The sequence below is a fragment of the Neovison vison genome, chromosome 4 (assembly GCF_020171115.1).
Source record: "Neovison vison isolate M4711 chromosome 4, ASM_NN_V1, whole genome shotgun sequence".
Taxonomy (NCBI): domain Eukaryota; kingdom Metazoa; phylum Chordata; class Mammalia; order Carnivora; family Mustelidae; genus Neogale; species Neogale vison.
Window position 1 is genome coordinate 143,077,523 of NC_058094.1, and position 16,641 is coordinate 143,094,163.

The following is a 16,641-nucleotide window of genomic DNA, read 5'->3' on the forward strand; positions in this document are numbered from 1 at the left end:
TCCAGCCGGCCTGAGGGTGACACACGTGTTAAAGCATAGCCTCCTGGCCGGCATGTGGCAGTGTCAAGGGACAGTGAGAGGAGTAAGAGGCCAGGGGGAGGGTCGACAAGCCCTCAACCTTCGTCGTCGCTCTGGCACCAGGGAGAGAGAGCTGTGGGCTGGTCCTTACCTAAAGCATTTATTTGTTCTGGTGGAGCTCTGGTTTGGTTTTTATCCTGACTTCACCTTTACTGAGAACAGTCATTCATTCATCAACCATGTCTTGTGCCCTTCTGAAGCGCCCAATAATGCATCTGTCCCTGGGATCACTCCAGAGCAATGTATACACTCGGTCAAGGTCCTCGTCCTCAGGCAGCAGCTCATTTTCTGGTCAGGCCACAAACACAGAACTGAGACCTTGACATTTGACATGATGAATGTGGCCCAAACACCTCGGAAGGACCAGCCAGTGCTGCGAGAGAGGAGAACACTCCACCCGGATCCCGGCAGATGGAGGAGTGTCCCCCGGAGAAGGGAGGAGGGCACACCTGAGAAAGGCACCGCCCAGCCCACGTAAAGGCCCAGAGCCAGGCCATGCTCGCAGCATGTTCAGGGAGCAGTGAGAGCCCCACGAGGTTATGCGGAGGGTTCCCCAGGGCAGGAGCTGTGGTGGACTGGGCTGGGTCGTGGGGAGCCTGCTACACCTGGAACAGCAGGGTCAGACGTGGCTACCAGTGTGCCTGGTAGCCAAGTGGAGGCAGGGGAGAGCCAGGGGGCAGGGCGGCAATGCTGGTGGTGGGGTTTTCCTCCAGGCTCTGGGGAGAGAGGAGGACAGACAAGGCCAGGTAGACCCCGTGAGTGACTGAATGTCGTGCAAAACCCAAGGTCTCTAACTGGTTGGTGATGTTGTTCACATGCGGGTTTTTTTAAAAAGACAAAGCCTATTAAATTTGGGATGAAGAATTTCCTGCGTGTGCTGTAGGTCCTGTGAAGACTGTAACGTCAAGGGTTTTAAGGAAGTGTGCTCGGTGTTCTGGGTGGAGACGGTTGGGGTGCCGGGCTCGGGGGTGGAGAAGGAAAAAGCAGGGCGAGTGACAACCTCTTGTAAGGGAAGATGCCCGCTGGGACTCCTGGTCTCTGAAGGAAGCTGGGGAGCAGAGGCTGGGACCCCCACAGGTGGCCAAGGATGCTACGCCATTTCCTCGTCCCCTCTTCCTCTCAGGATAAGCTCCCTGAAAGCAGAGGCTGAGACCTGAGGTCAGGGCTCGGCACCCGGCCTCCACTGGCAGGGGGACAGAGACTGTTCTGTGAGGACTCCTCTTCCCTCCCCCAGCCAGCCCAGCCGGTGATGGCTCCTGGGCTTGAAAGAAACTATAAATGTCTGGGCTGCTCTGGCTCCGGGAGGCGAGGAGCCGCTCCAGGAGCGGGAGCCTCTGACCTCTGGTGGCTGCAGAGGGGAGTGCACCTGCTTGCTGCTCCGGAGCTGAGCCTGTCCCCGGGCTGTCTGGGTGTCTGGTGCTCTGTTCCACTCAGCACCCGTCGCTCACATTCTGCCCTCCAAGGGCAGACATCTCACATTCTGCCCTCCAAAGCTCTGACACCCTTTATGCATTGATGTGAATTTCACTGAGTGTTCATTTTAGGGGCCATTGGTTTGGCCCAGGGTTTGTGCCAAACCCCTCATGGCAGCGCTGCCCAAGGCCGTACCACTGCTGGCAAGCTGGTCCCAAGTGCACCCCAGAGACAGCCTGTCCAGCATGCGTACCCTACTGTGCCAGGACTGTTTCTTCCTTCTCTATCCTCCTGTCCTCTGGCTTGTCGATTTTTCCTACAGTTTTAGGGCATCATGACTCCCCGGAGTGTCATTTAGTGCCTGTTGATCTCCCAGCAGGTTTGGAGACCACCTCCCGAGCTCCCTGCCCTGGGAAGCCCTGATTAACAAAAATGCTGGAGAGACTAGCAGAGGCTGGTACTGGGGCCTCCCATTTCCAGGAAATCTGGAGCAGCTTAGAAAGGGGCCCATGCAGTTACTCCTCCAGAAGACACACTGTAGAGCCAGAAGGACCCCCCCCATTGCCTAACATAATTTGGGGTCACAGCACAATGTGTTTACATTAAGAAGGAGGAGGCTGGAGGTTTTGCTCACTCTTCCTCCAGAATGTGTTCTCCAGACAGGAGCTCAGCCCATTAGTCCAGGCTTGGTCTGTGCATGGAAGACCAGGTATGGAGAAGCAGTGGGGAAGACGTCTTCCCTGGCTTTGGTTTTCCTCTTCACTGCACCCCCCCAGAAGTGGTCCTCCACTCTGTGTAAATATGGAAGGTCCACCAGCTCCCAGCCTCTGCTGTCCCTGCCTCTCCCTACCTTATATACCCCCCTCCCTCTGTGGTGGGACCAGAAGGGCAAAGAGGACATATATTTCTGATGAGTTGCACCCCTGATGTATACCCCAGAAGAAGGAGCAGGGTCAGTCGGGAGAGGGGACAGCAGGATCCTCTCTCCCCTTTTTGTTTTCTCTCCAATTTATTGAAAGCCAACCATGCGCCCACCATTCTACTGTGCACTTCCTATGAAAATTTCATGTAATCCCTTCAAATCTCCACCATCATCTTCATCTTACTGATAGTGAAACTGATACTGATAGGGAAACTGAGGCCCGGAGTGGTAAAGTCCTGAGATAAGGTAGACAGGGAAGCCTCCTATGCCTGAGTGGGTTTTGCCCTTCACGAGGCTGTCCCTTCTTCTAATTCTCTCAAAAGTCCTCGTCCCAGAATTGGGAAGTCAGATGGCCTACCCTTATGAAACCAGCAGTAGAAAAAGCAGGATCCAGATCTGGGTTCATCTGACTTGAAGCCTGCGTTCCTAACCATCATCTTCCACTGTCTTGCGTGCGACACCCTCTAGAACAGTGACCAGGCACAGCCCTTGGAGTCAGCCCTACTTGTGCTCGCTGATTTTATTTCACTTGCCTCCGGCCACTTTTCCAATTCATCAACTCAGCTTGTTCGTCTCTCCCCCGTTCCTAACGGGCTTAAGGGAGAGTCCCACACCATTCTTCACGGCAGCTGATCGTCTCTTCCCCCAGTTGACAGACGAGGTGTCAGCCCATCATCCAAGTAACGGATGAAGATGCTTTCACCTTCCTGGCGGGTGAGGGGCCCCTCTGAGCTCTGCTCAGGGTGCTGCCCGGGGCTGCATAAGTCGATGCTAGCTGGTCTCTGCTCTGTCACCAGGGCAGCTCACCCCCAGTGGCTGTGTGGTCTGACCACATTTTCCCAGTTTACTGAGGGTGGGTTCTATGAGAGCGAATCCAAAGTCGTGCAAAAGGCCAGGAGAGATTAGACACCATGCCTTCTCTCTGACTGCCAGACCTGACACTCAGCCACCAAATAATATTAGATTAATCTGGCTGGTTTTTTATGGACTGTGCCCTGTGGCCGATTACCCTGTTTTCTGTTTGCTTAAGGTGTTTACAGATTGGCCTTCTGAAAGTTTCCCCAATCTTTTCCCAGATTAAAAATGAAAAACAAGGGCGCCTGGGTGGCTCAGTGGGTTAAGCCGCTGCCTTCAGCTCAGGTCATGATCTCAGGGTCCTGGGATCGAGTCCCACATCGGGCTCTCTGCTCAGCAGGGGGCCTGCTTCCCTCTCTCTCTCTCTCTCTCTGCCTGCCTCTCCATCTACTTGTGATCTCTCTCTGTCAAATAAATAAATAAAATCTTTAAAAAAAAAATGAAAAACAAAAACAAAAACAAAACATTTATTCGTTCGTCGGGATTTCTGCCGTACCTCCTCTATGCGCTGTACCATGGGAGGACTTCGTAGCTCTCTTACTGAGGCAGATCCGTAGCGATTGTCTGACTCTTGGCCCTCAGGAACATCCCAGGTATTTCGTCTACTTAAAGAATTTAAATGTGGGGGCGCCTGGGTGGCTCAGTCAATGAAGCGTCTACTTTCGGCTCAGGTCATGATCCCAGGGTCCTGGGATTGAGCCCAGAGTTGGGCTCCTTCTCAGCGGGGAGCCTGCTTCTCCTTTTCCCTCTGCCTGCTGCTCTGCCTACTATGCTCACCCTCTGTGTCAAATAAATAAATAAATAAAATTTTTAAGAATTTATTTTTTTTTTAATTGGGCGCCTGGGTGGCTCAGTGGGTTAAGCCACTGCCTTCGGCTCAGGTCATGATCTCAGGGTCCTGGGATGGAGTCCTGCATCGGGCTCTCTGCTCAGCAGGGAGCCTACTGCTTCCTCCTCTCTCTCTCTGCCTGCCTCTCTGCCTACTTGTGATCTCTCTCTGTCAAATAAATAAATAAAATCTTTTTAAAAAATTTTATTTATTTATTTGACAGACAGAGATCACAAGTGGGCAGAGAGGCAGTCAGAGAGAGAGAGGAGGAAGCAGGCTCCCTGCCAAGCAGAGACTCCCATGCGGGGCTCGATCCCAGGACTCTGGGATCATGACCTGAGCCGAAGGCAGAGGCTTTAACACACTGAGCCACCCAGGCGCCCCTTAAAAAAGAATTTAAATGTGATGTAAAAAATATCTTGATAGCAGCCCCCCAAAATCACCCAAGAGAGCCAAATAGAATTCCTTCTCTGAGGGTCTTTTAAAATAGAGCAGATCGGGACAGCTCGGTGGCTCAGTGGGTTCAGCGTCTGCCTTCAGCTCAGGTCATGATCCCAGGGTGCTGGGATTAAGTCCCACATCGGGCTCCCTGCTCAGCAGGAAGCCTGCTTCTCCTGCCTGCTCTGCCTGCTGCTCCCCCTGCTTGTGCCTTCTCTCTGACAAATAAAGAAATAAAATCTTTTTAAAAATTTTTAAATTAAAAAAATAATAATAAAATAGAGCAGATCCCCTTTCACTTGGGATGACTTCAATGCCGTCACTGCTTACAAGGCAGGAGGCTGGGTGGTGTGCAGTAAATCAGAGATCCTTGAAATTCTGCCAGACCAGGAGGACAGGCACAGGGGCCTTTGTCAAAAGAGTGGGTGGGAAGAAATCAGACCACTGAGAACTCTCCACCAGACACATAACCCACAGCACAAATACCATATGTCTCTGCAGGCTCCTGCCTGTCAAATCCATCTTTGCCCCGCGCTGGTAAATGGAGCTGGGCTGGCACCAATTTCTGCAGGCCCAAAGGTTTTCCGAACCGTTCTTTTAAGGCTTATCCATTGACGATGAAAGAATAAATCATGGGGCGCCTGGGTGGCTCAGTCGGTTAAAGCCTCTGCCTTCGTCACGATCCCGGCATCCTGGGATCGAGTCCCACATTGGGCTCTCTCTCTGCCTGCCTCTCTGCCTACTTGTCATCTCTGTCTGTCAAATAAATAAAATCTTAAAAAAAAAAAAAAGAAAAAAGAATAAATCATGATCCCCAAGCACGGGGAGCAGCCGGAGAGCTCTGGGCCCGAGAGACACGGGCAGCCCTTGGAACAGCGCTGTAAGACACTCCACTTCTGCTCATTTGCAGACGTCACTGGGCAGCGAGAAGAACCCACTCAGTGCCACGAGAACCATTTTTCTTAGAGCCAGAGCACCCTCCTTGGTCCAAAATGATAAATTCAGGCAGGCCCCCCGGGAAGAGGATGTGGCAGCCAAACGGCCCAAACTCAGCAAGGTAGACCTGTCCCCACAGAGCAAGGAGGACGAGGGAGGACTGTTCTCAGCTGCGGGATCCCTTCCCAGACCAGAGACAGAGGGACTGCGGTCACCGGGAGCAGACGACTCCCAGGGTGTTCCACACAGCAGGGAAACAAGCTGCCACCTTGGGCTCCCGGAACGAGTTCATCTCAACGGAATAAAGCAGGATTATGAAAGCAACCGGGGCCGAGTGTGGACTCCTCTCTCCCTTTCAGACACGGCTCCGCAGAGAAAGGCCAACAGCAAGGTGACCTGTGTGCCGAATTGGGAGACTCCATGGGGCGCGTGCGTGCACCCCTCCAGACCGCAAGGACGGGACCTCAGGGGTCACTGCCAGGCTTGTGGATCACCTAAGCACGCAGAGTAATGAATCTGCTTAGTCATCTGGGTGTTGCCAGCTCCCCACTCCTCCCAGCGCCAACAGCACACGGAGGTGTTTGAGTTACCCGGATTCCACGCAGGGAGATGCCCGCACCATGAAAGCGGGGGTCAGCATCTTCTGGCTTCTTACCAGTGGAAAGAAATTAAATCTGTTTTTCAGGGTCCACTGCCCAGGGCTGGGACGCTGTCTTGGCCAGGGGTGATGGGAGGGGAAGGGGGAGCAGGGAGAGAGGGGACGGTGGGAGAAAGCGGGAGGCGGTTGCCACAGAAGGCTTCCAGACAGCCGCACTCCCGTGCCCTGGAGTGTAGATTCCCGCGGGGATCAACGTGCTCCTGAAGCAGCGGCCCGGGCTCTCTGCACCTTCCTGAGCTCCTAGCTGGAAAAAGATGGAGTCTCTGGGATTGGTTTTTCCAAATCAGGTGGTACCATCTTGCCAGCATTTCCTCCTTTGTTTGTCAGCTTTGGATCTGAGGGCTGTTGTCAACAGTGGTGAAGAAAAGAGACTAAATATTCCACTGGACGGACGGCTGACATTTATCCTGGGGAATGAGGTTGGCAAGGGGCAAACGGGAAGGCTTTTCACCTCTCTCTGTCTGTCTCTGATTCTCATTTCTTTTGGGGATGGGTTTGATCCTTCCCACCATCACCGAGATGCCTGCTTCCCTGTCGTCTTTTACCTCCCAGCAGAAGTACCGTCTCAGCTCAGACCAGAGGCAGGTTACCTTAGCAGGTAAGCCCAAAAGCGGGGCAGAAGGGACACCAAAGATAAAAGTATCCACGTCACGGCTGCCTGGCTGGCTCAGTCAGAAGGGCATGTAACTCTTGATCTTGGGGTTGTGGGTTCGAGCCCCACATTGGGTATAGAGATTACTTAAAAAGTAAAATCTTAAAAAGAAAAATAAAAGTATCCAGGTCAGGTTCCAGGTTTTCCTCCTTCATTCTTTTTAAAGATTTTATTTATTGGAGTGCCTGGGTGGCTCAGTTGTTAAGCATCTGCCTTTGGCTCAGGTTGTGATTCCAGGGTCCTGGGATCGAGTTCTGCATCGGGTTCCCTGCTTTGCGGGAAGCCTGCATCTCCCTCTCCCACTCCCCAGGTTGTGTTCCCTCTCTCTGTGTGTCTCTCTCTGTCAAATAAATAAAGTAAAATCTCTTTAAAAAAATTTTTTTTAATTTATTTGTGGGGGTGGCCCAAGCAGGGGGGAGTGGCAGGCGGAGGGAGAAGCAGACTCCCCACTGAACAAGAAGCCCAATGCGGGACTCAGTCTCAGGACCCCAGGATCATGACTTGAGCCAAAGGCAGACACTTAACAAACTGAGCCCCCCCAGAAGTCCCTTTCCTCCTTCATTCTATATACAGCCATTCTCCATTAGTTACCGGACACCCTTGGAATTCTCACCCAAAACAACTAGAGTCTCCTATCCTCTTCGCGCTGCCAAGATAGAGTGCCCCCAACCAGCTGGTATCAGAGGCACTTACTCAGCAGCTGAGTCCCTGCTACTCACCTGGTCTGTGGAACCCAATGAAACCCTCTTGATCAGACTTTTTCCCCTAACACCTTCCATTCCAACACAGGAAAACTCAATCCAGAGAACTTCACGTTAGGCTTCTCATCTAGTGTGTGATGGGCTTCAATTCCACATCTTGCTCATGGACGCTGGGATCACAGTCCAGCTGGAGTTCTGGAAGCGTGGGCAGTACCAGGTAGCAGTGAGGCACACTTGTTATACAGCGGATCAAGTTGAAAATCAGGAGATCGGTCACCGGTATTAGGGGGCCTGGCTCAGGCTCAGATCCTAACACAGCAGGGCAGAAGCGTGACCAAAGAGGAGTCAGCTGGCACTGCGCTCATGGCTGAATTAAGGAGCCCTTTGGAGCTGGACATTGACTTTAGGGGAGAAATGCAGACTGTACTGTGAGCGTCGGAGGACCATTTGGCTCAGTTTTGAAATTTATTCTGGTTCATACAATCGCTCTGGATTATTCTCTCCCAGTGTCGTAGCTTTGTCCGCTGAGATCGCGGTACTCAACATGGGCCCCGGCCATTTTTCACAGAGACTGGAGGCCTTTCCTTTTCTCCTACCAGCTCATGGGACAGGAGCTGGCCTTGAAACCCAAGGGTCCTAGTTTCTTGTCCTGAATTTACGATGAAGTACGTCCGAGAAGGCCGCTCAGGAGCGGGAGAATCTTCCCACCTGGAATTCCATCAACATTTGAAGTTGAACTTCCTTCTTTAAAAAAAATAAAAATCAACAGATCAGAACCAAGGTGACTAAATCGACAAGAGCTTTTTAAGCAGCTCTAGTAATGAGTATTTTTAAAGTCAAGATATTGATGTATAATTTAAGTTGCATGAATTTGGGGGCTGGGGAGTTCGACTGTATTTTTAATTGTGGCAAAATACACACATAAGGGGACTCCTGGGTGGCTCAGTTGGTTAAGCGGCTGCCTTCGGCTCAGGTCATGGTCCCAGGGTCCTGGGATCGAGTCCCACATTGGGCTCCTTGCTTGGCAGGGAGCCTGCTTCTCCCTCTGCCTCTAGCCTGCCACTCTGTCTGCCTGTGCTTGCGCTCTGTATCTCTCTCTCTAACAAATAAATATCTTTAAAAAAAAAAATACACACATAAGAAAATTTACCGTCCTGGGCACCTGGGTGGCTCAGTCAGTTAAGCATCCGACTCTTGATTTTGGCTTCCGGTCACGATCTCAGGGTCGCGAGATTGAGCCCCGCGTCAGGCTCTGCACTTGGCGGGAGTCTGCTTGAGATTGTCTCTCTCCCTCTCCCTCTGCTCCTCCACCATACCCTCCATCCCACTGTTTGCACACACACATGCACACACACTCTCTTAAAAAAGGAGGGGAGCTGCCTGGTGGCTCAGTGGGTTGAACATCCATCTCGGGTCATGTTCTCATAGGTTGTGGGATCAAGTCCTGTGTCTGGCTCCTCGCTCAGGGGGAGTCTGCTTGAGATTCTCTCCCTCTGCCCCTCCCCTCCCTCACTCCTGCATGCTCGCGCTCTCTCTCTAAAATAAATAGATCTTTTGGGGCGCCTGGGTGCCTCAGTTAGTTGAGGCACTGCCTTTGGCTCAGGTCATGATCCTAGAGTCCTGGGATAGAGTCCCATGTCGGGCTCCCTGCTCTGCAGGGAGCCTGCTTCTCCCTCTCCCTCTGCCTCTCCCCCTGCTTGCGCTCTGTCTCTGTCAAATAAATAAAATGTTTAAATAAATAAATAAATACATAAATACATGAAATAGATCTTTAATAAATTCATTGAATTGAATTTTTTAAAAAAAGAAAGGACAAAAACCTGATCATCGTAACCATTTTTAATACATAGTGCAGCCGTGTTAAATACATTCACGGTGTCCTACAACCAATCTCCAGAACTCTTCATCTTGCAAAACTGCAGCTTCACACACGCAGACCAACGGCTCCCTATTTTCCCCTCCCCCAGCCCTTGCAACCACCTTTCTACTTCCTGTCTCGGAATCTGACCCCTTGAAGCACCTCATGTAAGTGGAATTCTGTAGTATTTGTCTTTTTCTGACTGGCTTATTTCACTTAGCGTAATGTTCTCAATGTTCATCCGTGTGTCAGAATTTCCTTCCTTTATAAGGCTAATATTCCGTTGTATGGCGAGCCCACATTTTGTTTATCCCATCGTCAGCCAATGGATAGTATTTGAATTGTACCACTACGAACAAGTGTGGGAACGGCTCTTCAAGACCCTGATTGGCGTTAGTGTCTCTTAAAATTGAGTGAAGGAAGCCTCGAAGAATTCCGTGTCCCGTTGTTTTATTATTATTTGTTTTAATTATATATTATTTATTTATTTATTTATTTGACAGACAAAGAGGCAGGCAGAGAGAGAGAGGGAAGCAGGCTCCCTGCTGAGCAGAGAGCCCGATGCAGGCCTCCATCCCAGAACCCTGGGATTGTGACCTGAGCCGAAGGCAGAGGCTTTAACCCACTGAACTACTCAGGCGCCCGGGTTTTTTATTATTATTATTATTATTATTATTACTATTATCTTACCATTTGGAAAAACTCAGGAATGCAACACTAATTTCACCAGGTAGTATCTTTACAGCTTCTCAGTGTGCTGACTTCAAGGGCTGCCTGTGCCGTTCTTCAGCCCTGTGTGTGTGTTCTGAGAATTGCCGTTAAATAGAAAGTTGCCGCAGTCCAGCTATACCTCCGTGACTGAGACACTGGTCAAAGGCAGAATTATCAGGGACTTGGTGTATCACTGAAACCCGCTGTTCCAGTTTCGCCTCACACGGGGCTCGAAGTCCCACACCACCCTTCCCCGGGCCAAGAAAGCACGTAGTCCCAGGACAAAGTCGGGGACGCCCAGCTACAATCCGTTTCACCACCAAATGCCCTTCTCCCTGGCAAAGACCTACAAATAACATCTGTGATCGGGTTTCAGAGTAAGCAAAGTGTCAAGGGCTGAGGGGTTGCTGAAATGAGTTCATGAACAAATTGACCAAAAAAATGATCTGTGAATAAATCATAGAGAAGGAAGAGCTCACCAGCCATGTGGATAAGACTCCTCCCCCACAAAAACCAGCCTCTCTTTCATGCCCTACATTGTCTGCAGGCGTGTATAAGCTATATTCTAGACCATTTGGCATTCAGATAGCTAAGTCGGCTCCACTCAGCTCAGAGATGATCGGGGGGCTGAAGTGTTAGCGTTCTGCCCTCCTTCAAGGAGGAAAGGGAATCTAGTTCAGGAACCAAAGGAAAGCGTATTCATCCCATCTCATCTTTTAAGACCCTGAGACAGACTCCTCCACTGCCCCCAGATACAGGGCTCTCAGCATTAAATGCGCAGAAATCAAATGCATATCCATTACGGGAGAAATCGTAGGGAAGGGGAGCTGAGGTGACAGATTTTGAAGAGCAAACATGCACCTTTGTGCTCTGTCTTCTTAAAATTCATCCTCTCACCTGCCAGCCTTGAGAATTGCCTATTTACATAACTAGCTGCCTAAAATGGAATATTCAATAACGTTACACGGTGCCTCACTCCGCTGGAGCCCATCCCCAGGATAGGAGTGCTCCCGGAATCCTCCAGCAGCATGTGGCGTGTTGTGCTGGCCCGCCGCCGTGCCTCCGTGTGGTGTGAGCCTGTCAGCGCTCCCGAGCCAAGCAGATGTCAGGCCTGATCGCCGAGGTGGGAGGCCAGCGAGCAGCAGGGGGAGGGGACGTGATTCAGCAAGTGGCATGGTAGCACACCGTCTTCAGGGGACAAACAGCGTCTCTCCCTGAGCTTCCCAGCAGGCACCTTGTTCTGCCCAAGGTGCTGTCCCAGAGACCGCCGGCAGAGAGGGACTGAAGAAGGGGGGAGCTGCAGGATCTATGGGGACAACCCGGTGCCAGAGGGACTCAGTCAGCTCTGAGCCGGCCCTGGCCCTGTGCCAGCCTTGAACCCCCTGTTGGTTCTTTCCGAGGCACAGATCTCCCTCCCTTCCGAACGGGAGTCCTGCTGCTCACTTATGAGAAGAGTATAAATAAGTGATAAGCAAGTGTTCTGATGATGAGAAGCGCGTGTACCTTCTCAGCGGACCGCATGTATCAAAGAAGGCAATTGTGTGTGTTTGTTCATTTATTTTTCAGCGTTCCGGTTCCTGTAGTCAGTTTAGAGAAAATCCCTAACCTAGTGAAGGCAGATGGTGCCAATGTCAAAATGAACTCTACAACCACTACCGCGGTCACCTCCTGCTCCATGTCATCCTCTGCTGTCTCCACCCCACCTTTAATTAAGCCAGTCTTGATGTCCAAGTCAGTGCCACCTTCCCCAGAGAAGATCTTAAATGGCAAAGGAATTCTGTCTGCCACAATAGACAAGAAGCACCAAAATGGCACCAAAAACAACAACAAGCCTTACAGGAGACTTTCAGGTACGTGTCTGTGTCCTTCGAGCCTGGCTCACGATTAGATCTGCGTCACATTCCATGACCAAGCAGTGCTGTGTTCTTATCATTAAGCAGGTCCATTTCGTTGTAAGGGGAACACGGGCTTTACCTGCCAGCAGGACCCCCCTCCCCCAACTTAAAAATGCGAGGGAAAACGGGTTCTCTTATTTCCGGGCCAGACGAGAGCTCTCGCTCTCTGCTCAGTGCTCAGCAGGATGGGTCTTCCCGGTCCAGAAGACAGGATGCCTTATACCAAACACAACAGCCCATTCGTTCTCGAGGGTCTTATCAGGCTGACAGGCTGAACCGGCCCCGGGTTCCAAAGAAGCTTCTCCGCAGGGAAGTCGGACAGCACAGGGATGGAAACCTCGCAGTAGGTCAGGGCCGACACGGGGCAGGACCATGAGTGCTGTCTGCCCCGCTCCGTGCTTGGGTCTTAGTTGATCGCCTGGTTGATTCCATGGTCTGGGACTACGACCACATTTCCTATAAATTCAGGTTGGAATTCCCACTTGAGAACCCTCAGACCAGCACAGCCGGTGCGAGGTTGAGGGGTATCTCTTGGATCTCCTTCTAGGTTGTCTGCTTAGACACTTGGGATGGCCAGAAAGGGGCACAGGGCTGGTCTTGGAGGCAGTGGTTGCCCTCAGGGGCCCCCATGTGGATGATATTTGCTTTGGATTTGTTGTGGAACTAAATCTGGCGGTTCTGCTTTCTCCAAAAGACCAAGAAAAGCTATAAACTTTATTACTTCTTCACACACCGGGGGCATTTATCAAATGTTGACTGGAAAAAAAGAAAGAAAGAAAATACAGTGAAAGCCACCTGGTGAGAGAGAGAAACCGTGCCTTCCAGTAAGAGCGTAATTCTGAATCAGCCTAAGAACTGTGGGTCATTTTTATTTTTTACTTCGTGTTAATCTGTATTTCAGGTGTCCTATTTTAACATCTGTAACTGTTCAAAAAAATCATTTCTTAAAAGTTCTTTGGACCCAAAGCATGCAAAAGATGTTTACCCTAAACATCTCCCTCGGTACTGTTCACCCACTCTCAAGAAATAGAGGTGGAGCCTGGCGCACTCTTTGAGCATTGTGGCGGGGGAGGGTTGCTGTGTGGACAGGAGCCCCCAGCTCCTGGCTGTCTCCTGAACGGAAAGTTCAAGTTCACTCTGCAGGGGTGGGTGGCAACATCCCTGGAAAAACCAGTAGGCCCAGCTGGGCAGCGTCCAGAGGCAGAAGCATGACCATGGCTTCCAGCCTGCGGCCCAGCCTGAAGTCATAGAGGGGTGGTTGGGGTTCTTTTTTGGTGTTTGTTGGTTTTGCATTTTGTTGGTTGTTTTGTCTCATTGGGTCTTTTGCTTGTTTCTATCTCGCTTTCACATTTGGCAGCCAGCTCCTACACCCACCCCACCTCACCCCCCCACCCCCCCACCCCCGCCAAACAACCTGCTGGGTTGCAGGCCAGGGTGAGCGCTGGTGTGGATCTGGGCCCGGGTGTGACTCTGACAGGCCCCGGGGAAAGAACTCGGTGGCAGGCAGCCTGGGACCTGGCTCCTGGGGCGTCCTCAGCAGGCAGAGGGGGCTCCGAGGAAACGGGCCTCTTGAGGCCTCAGTTTTCTAGTCTTAAAAAAGAAGCTAACAACAACAAAAAGTTGTAGGCGGTGTGAGGGAGCGCCTGACTGGCTCGGTCAGAAGAGCCTGAGATGCTTGATCTCCGGTCGTGAGTTCAAGCCCCACGCTGGGTGTAGAGATTACTAAAAATAAAATCTTTAAAAAGGAAGAAGAAAATGATGATGATGATGACAATGACAAAAGCAAAAAAAAAAAAAAGAGGGGGGAGGGGGAGGCATTTTGATGACCAGCCAGGAAACCTGTCTCGAATCTTAGAATGGTTTTCGTCGCAGCCGTTGCCCCTGTTGCAACCACCCCACAGGCCCCAGACTTTCTTTTAAAAACAGAACACGTTCATTTATTATGCTGAGTTTCCTCCACCAATCCCAGACGGTTTCTCAGGTAAAGCCCTGTTTGGTTTGCAGCCATTCAAATCTTAAGGAGACTCCCTGCAAACTGATATATGAGCCCCCCATCCACCCTGCGACACTGTTGCCTACCTCCCCAGATGCGCAGAGGAGCTGTGTTTTCCCTGTGCCAAAGGACCCAGGTGGTTGCTGGGTGCCTTCCAGAAACAGCACTGCCTATCCGAGACGTGGACCTTTGAAGCGGAAAGCGTCCATCAGGGCTTGTCTCGCGTCCCCTCATTTTCCAGGGGAGGGGAGCGTGTTGGTCATCCAGAAGGGGCAAGGGATCCGAAGTGGGCATAGACAGAGCAGACTTCCTAGAAGGAGCGTCACCGAGAATGATCCACAGCCCAGTAAGAGGCGGGAACCAGAGGAAGCCTGGCCTCCTCCCTGCAGCCGTCCTCCGTCCCCAGTGGGTGGGCTAGCCCGGGCTCATCCCCACGGAGGAGTGACAAGAGCAGCAGGCCCCACCCTCTGTGCCCCTTCACCTTCACATGCACAGACAGCACACACCCAGCCTTTGCCCCTGCCCCTGCCTGTGACACTGCCAAACATGCCTGAATCAGGTAAACCACGTTTCTGGTCAGCTGGGCCGCGTGGAAAGCCCGGTACTGAGGACTTGGCAAAGCACAAGAGAGGCAGGTCACACTGACATGGCAAGGAACACTCTCCCACTTACTTGGCGAGAACTAGTGGGAAGGTAAGGGGCGGCCAGGGGCGGGGAGGGGGGGGCACGGGGAAGGTGACGTATTCTTGGAGCTGCCCCGGGAGAAACGGTGGCCCTCCCTGGTCTGCAGCCAGCTGCGCCCCAAGTGCCAAGTGCTTGGGGAACAATTTAAGTGAGATAAAGTGTATGAGCATCAGGGCTCCCTGCCCTCTGTGCCTGCTCGCCCCTCCCCTCCTTAGTCCTTGCGCCTAGGGCTGTGTCCCGCATCCCAGTCTAAGCTGGACTTGAACTCTGGGGTCAGAGGGGAGTGTATTTTCCCCTGAGCGGTTCTTGAAGCATTTTAGCAGCCGGTTGGGGGAAAAAAGAGAAAGAAAGAAAAGAAAAACAAAAAACCAGATTGCCTGACAATGTCTCACTTGTTGGTGCAAATGTGCATTTTTTTAAAAATGTAGTCTTAATGCCAAATCCTATTTAGTCTCCTTTTTTCTTATATTTTTTGTTTGTTTCTTAAACCAGAGAGAGAATTTGACCCAAATAAACACTGTGGAGTGTTGGATCCCGAGACAAAGAAACCTTGCACAAGATCCCTCACCTGCAAGGTATTTCTCTTTCCATAAAAAATACTTCCTGCTCTCGCTGGGGCCTTTGTCGAAATGTTTGCATGCCACTCTCTGCACACGGCAGGGTGTGGAACCTCGACATGACCCCCAGCTGTTCTTTGTAAGGGAAATGCTTTCTTCTCTTCCATGGTAGCAGAGTGCCTGCCTCGAGCTGGCTGGCTTTTTAAGAAGAAAAAAAAAAAAAAATAGGCTTCCCCTGTTACTTGTGAGGCCAGACAGTAAATTGTATTTATAGGCACTCACAGGCGGTTCTAAACCCTGCTACGTTTTAATGTATGCAGGAGCGGCGGCAGCGGCGGCGGCGGCGGCCTGAAAGGCAGCCGCGGAGGGGAGGACCAGCGGCCGCGCCCCTGATCTGGCCACACCGGGTGGCCAGGGGGACAGCTGAACCCAAGGCAGCCGCCATCGGGCAGCCCCCAGCCCTGTATTTCGTACTGAACTGCTAGTGCTTCTTGGGATCGAGGCCGTGGCCCCCTCTGCCCGGTGGCTCTATGGGTCTGGGCCACGGCGAGCCTCCCACCTGCACCCGGATTAACTCTAGCCCGTCCTCCCCGTCGCCTGGCCTCAGAGAGGTTTCCGTGGGCTCTGCGCTGAGGCTCGTCGTCCTGCACCAGTTGTTGTTGGGTTTTGGTTTTTGTGGTTGGTTTTGGTTTTTTATTGTTTTTTTGGTGTTTTTTTTTTGTTGTTTTTTTTTTTTTTGGAGGAAGCTTTGGCTTCTTAACGCCAGGAGTGTAGGGCATGGTTGCATTTGCGTGGTGTCTGCCTCTTCCCAGCCACAGCACGGGAGCTGTTGCCTTGAAGTTGACTTTTCAAGCACCTCTAAATTCCCATGAATTGCTGTATCTGAGATGGAGGGCCTGGGGAAGCAGGTTTATGTGCTGATCAAAGAGGCTGTGCTTTTCATCTCTCTTCTCCTTAGACACATTCGCTAAGCCATCGGAGGGCAGTCCCGGGCCGGAAAAAGCAATTTGACCTCCTTCTGGCGGAACACAAAGCCAAGTCCCGGGAAAAAGAAGTTAAAGATAAAGAGCATCTCCTGACTTCGGCGAGGGAAGTGTTTCCAAACCAACCCGGGCCGGCAGAGGACACTCTGCCAGGACCTTCAGGGAGCTCTGGGCCAGAACCGAAAGTCGCCTCCCCTGCAAAATCCAGGCCACCTAACTCTGTGCTTCCTAGGTAAGTCCCACTTTGCCGGTAGAAGCCCCAGGTCCTAGGTCAAGTGACTGGCCGGGTCACGTGCGGTCTGATCACATAGCAGGCGGAAGTTCTCATAGTTCTTCCTCGTGAGGCGGTTGTGAAGTTTAAGCGAGATCCTGGGCATGAGGGGCTCAGCCAGTGGCCGCCACGTAGCTTTTGGTGGATTTTACTGCCGTCACCATCTTCATCTTCATCTTCATAGCAGACCTTTAGCAGACGGAGCAA

At 51.7% G+C, this 16,641-nt stretch overlaps 1 protein-coding gene across 7 annotated transcripts in view; it reads left to right on the forward strand.

Moving 5' to 3' along the window:
* ATXN7L1 (ataxin 7 like 1) overlaps positions 1 to 16,641 on the forward strand; it is a 237,772-nt gene that overhangs the window by 193,908 nt on the left and 27,223 nt on the right. For all 7 annotated transcript variants that reach the window (XM_044245825.1, XM_044245826.1, XM_044245827.1 and 4 more), the window contains 3 exons: positions 11,618 to 11,901; positions 15,116 to 15,198; positions 16,139 to 16,395. In XM_044245825.1, the coding sequence (XP_044101760.1) occupies positions 11,618 to 11,901; positions 15,116 to 15,198; positions 16,139 to 16,395 (624 nt within the window). The remainder of the gene's footprint in view (positions 1 to 11,617; positions 11,902 to 15,115; positions 15,199 to 16,138; positions 16,396 to 16,641) is intronic.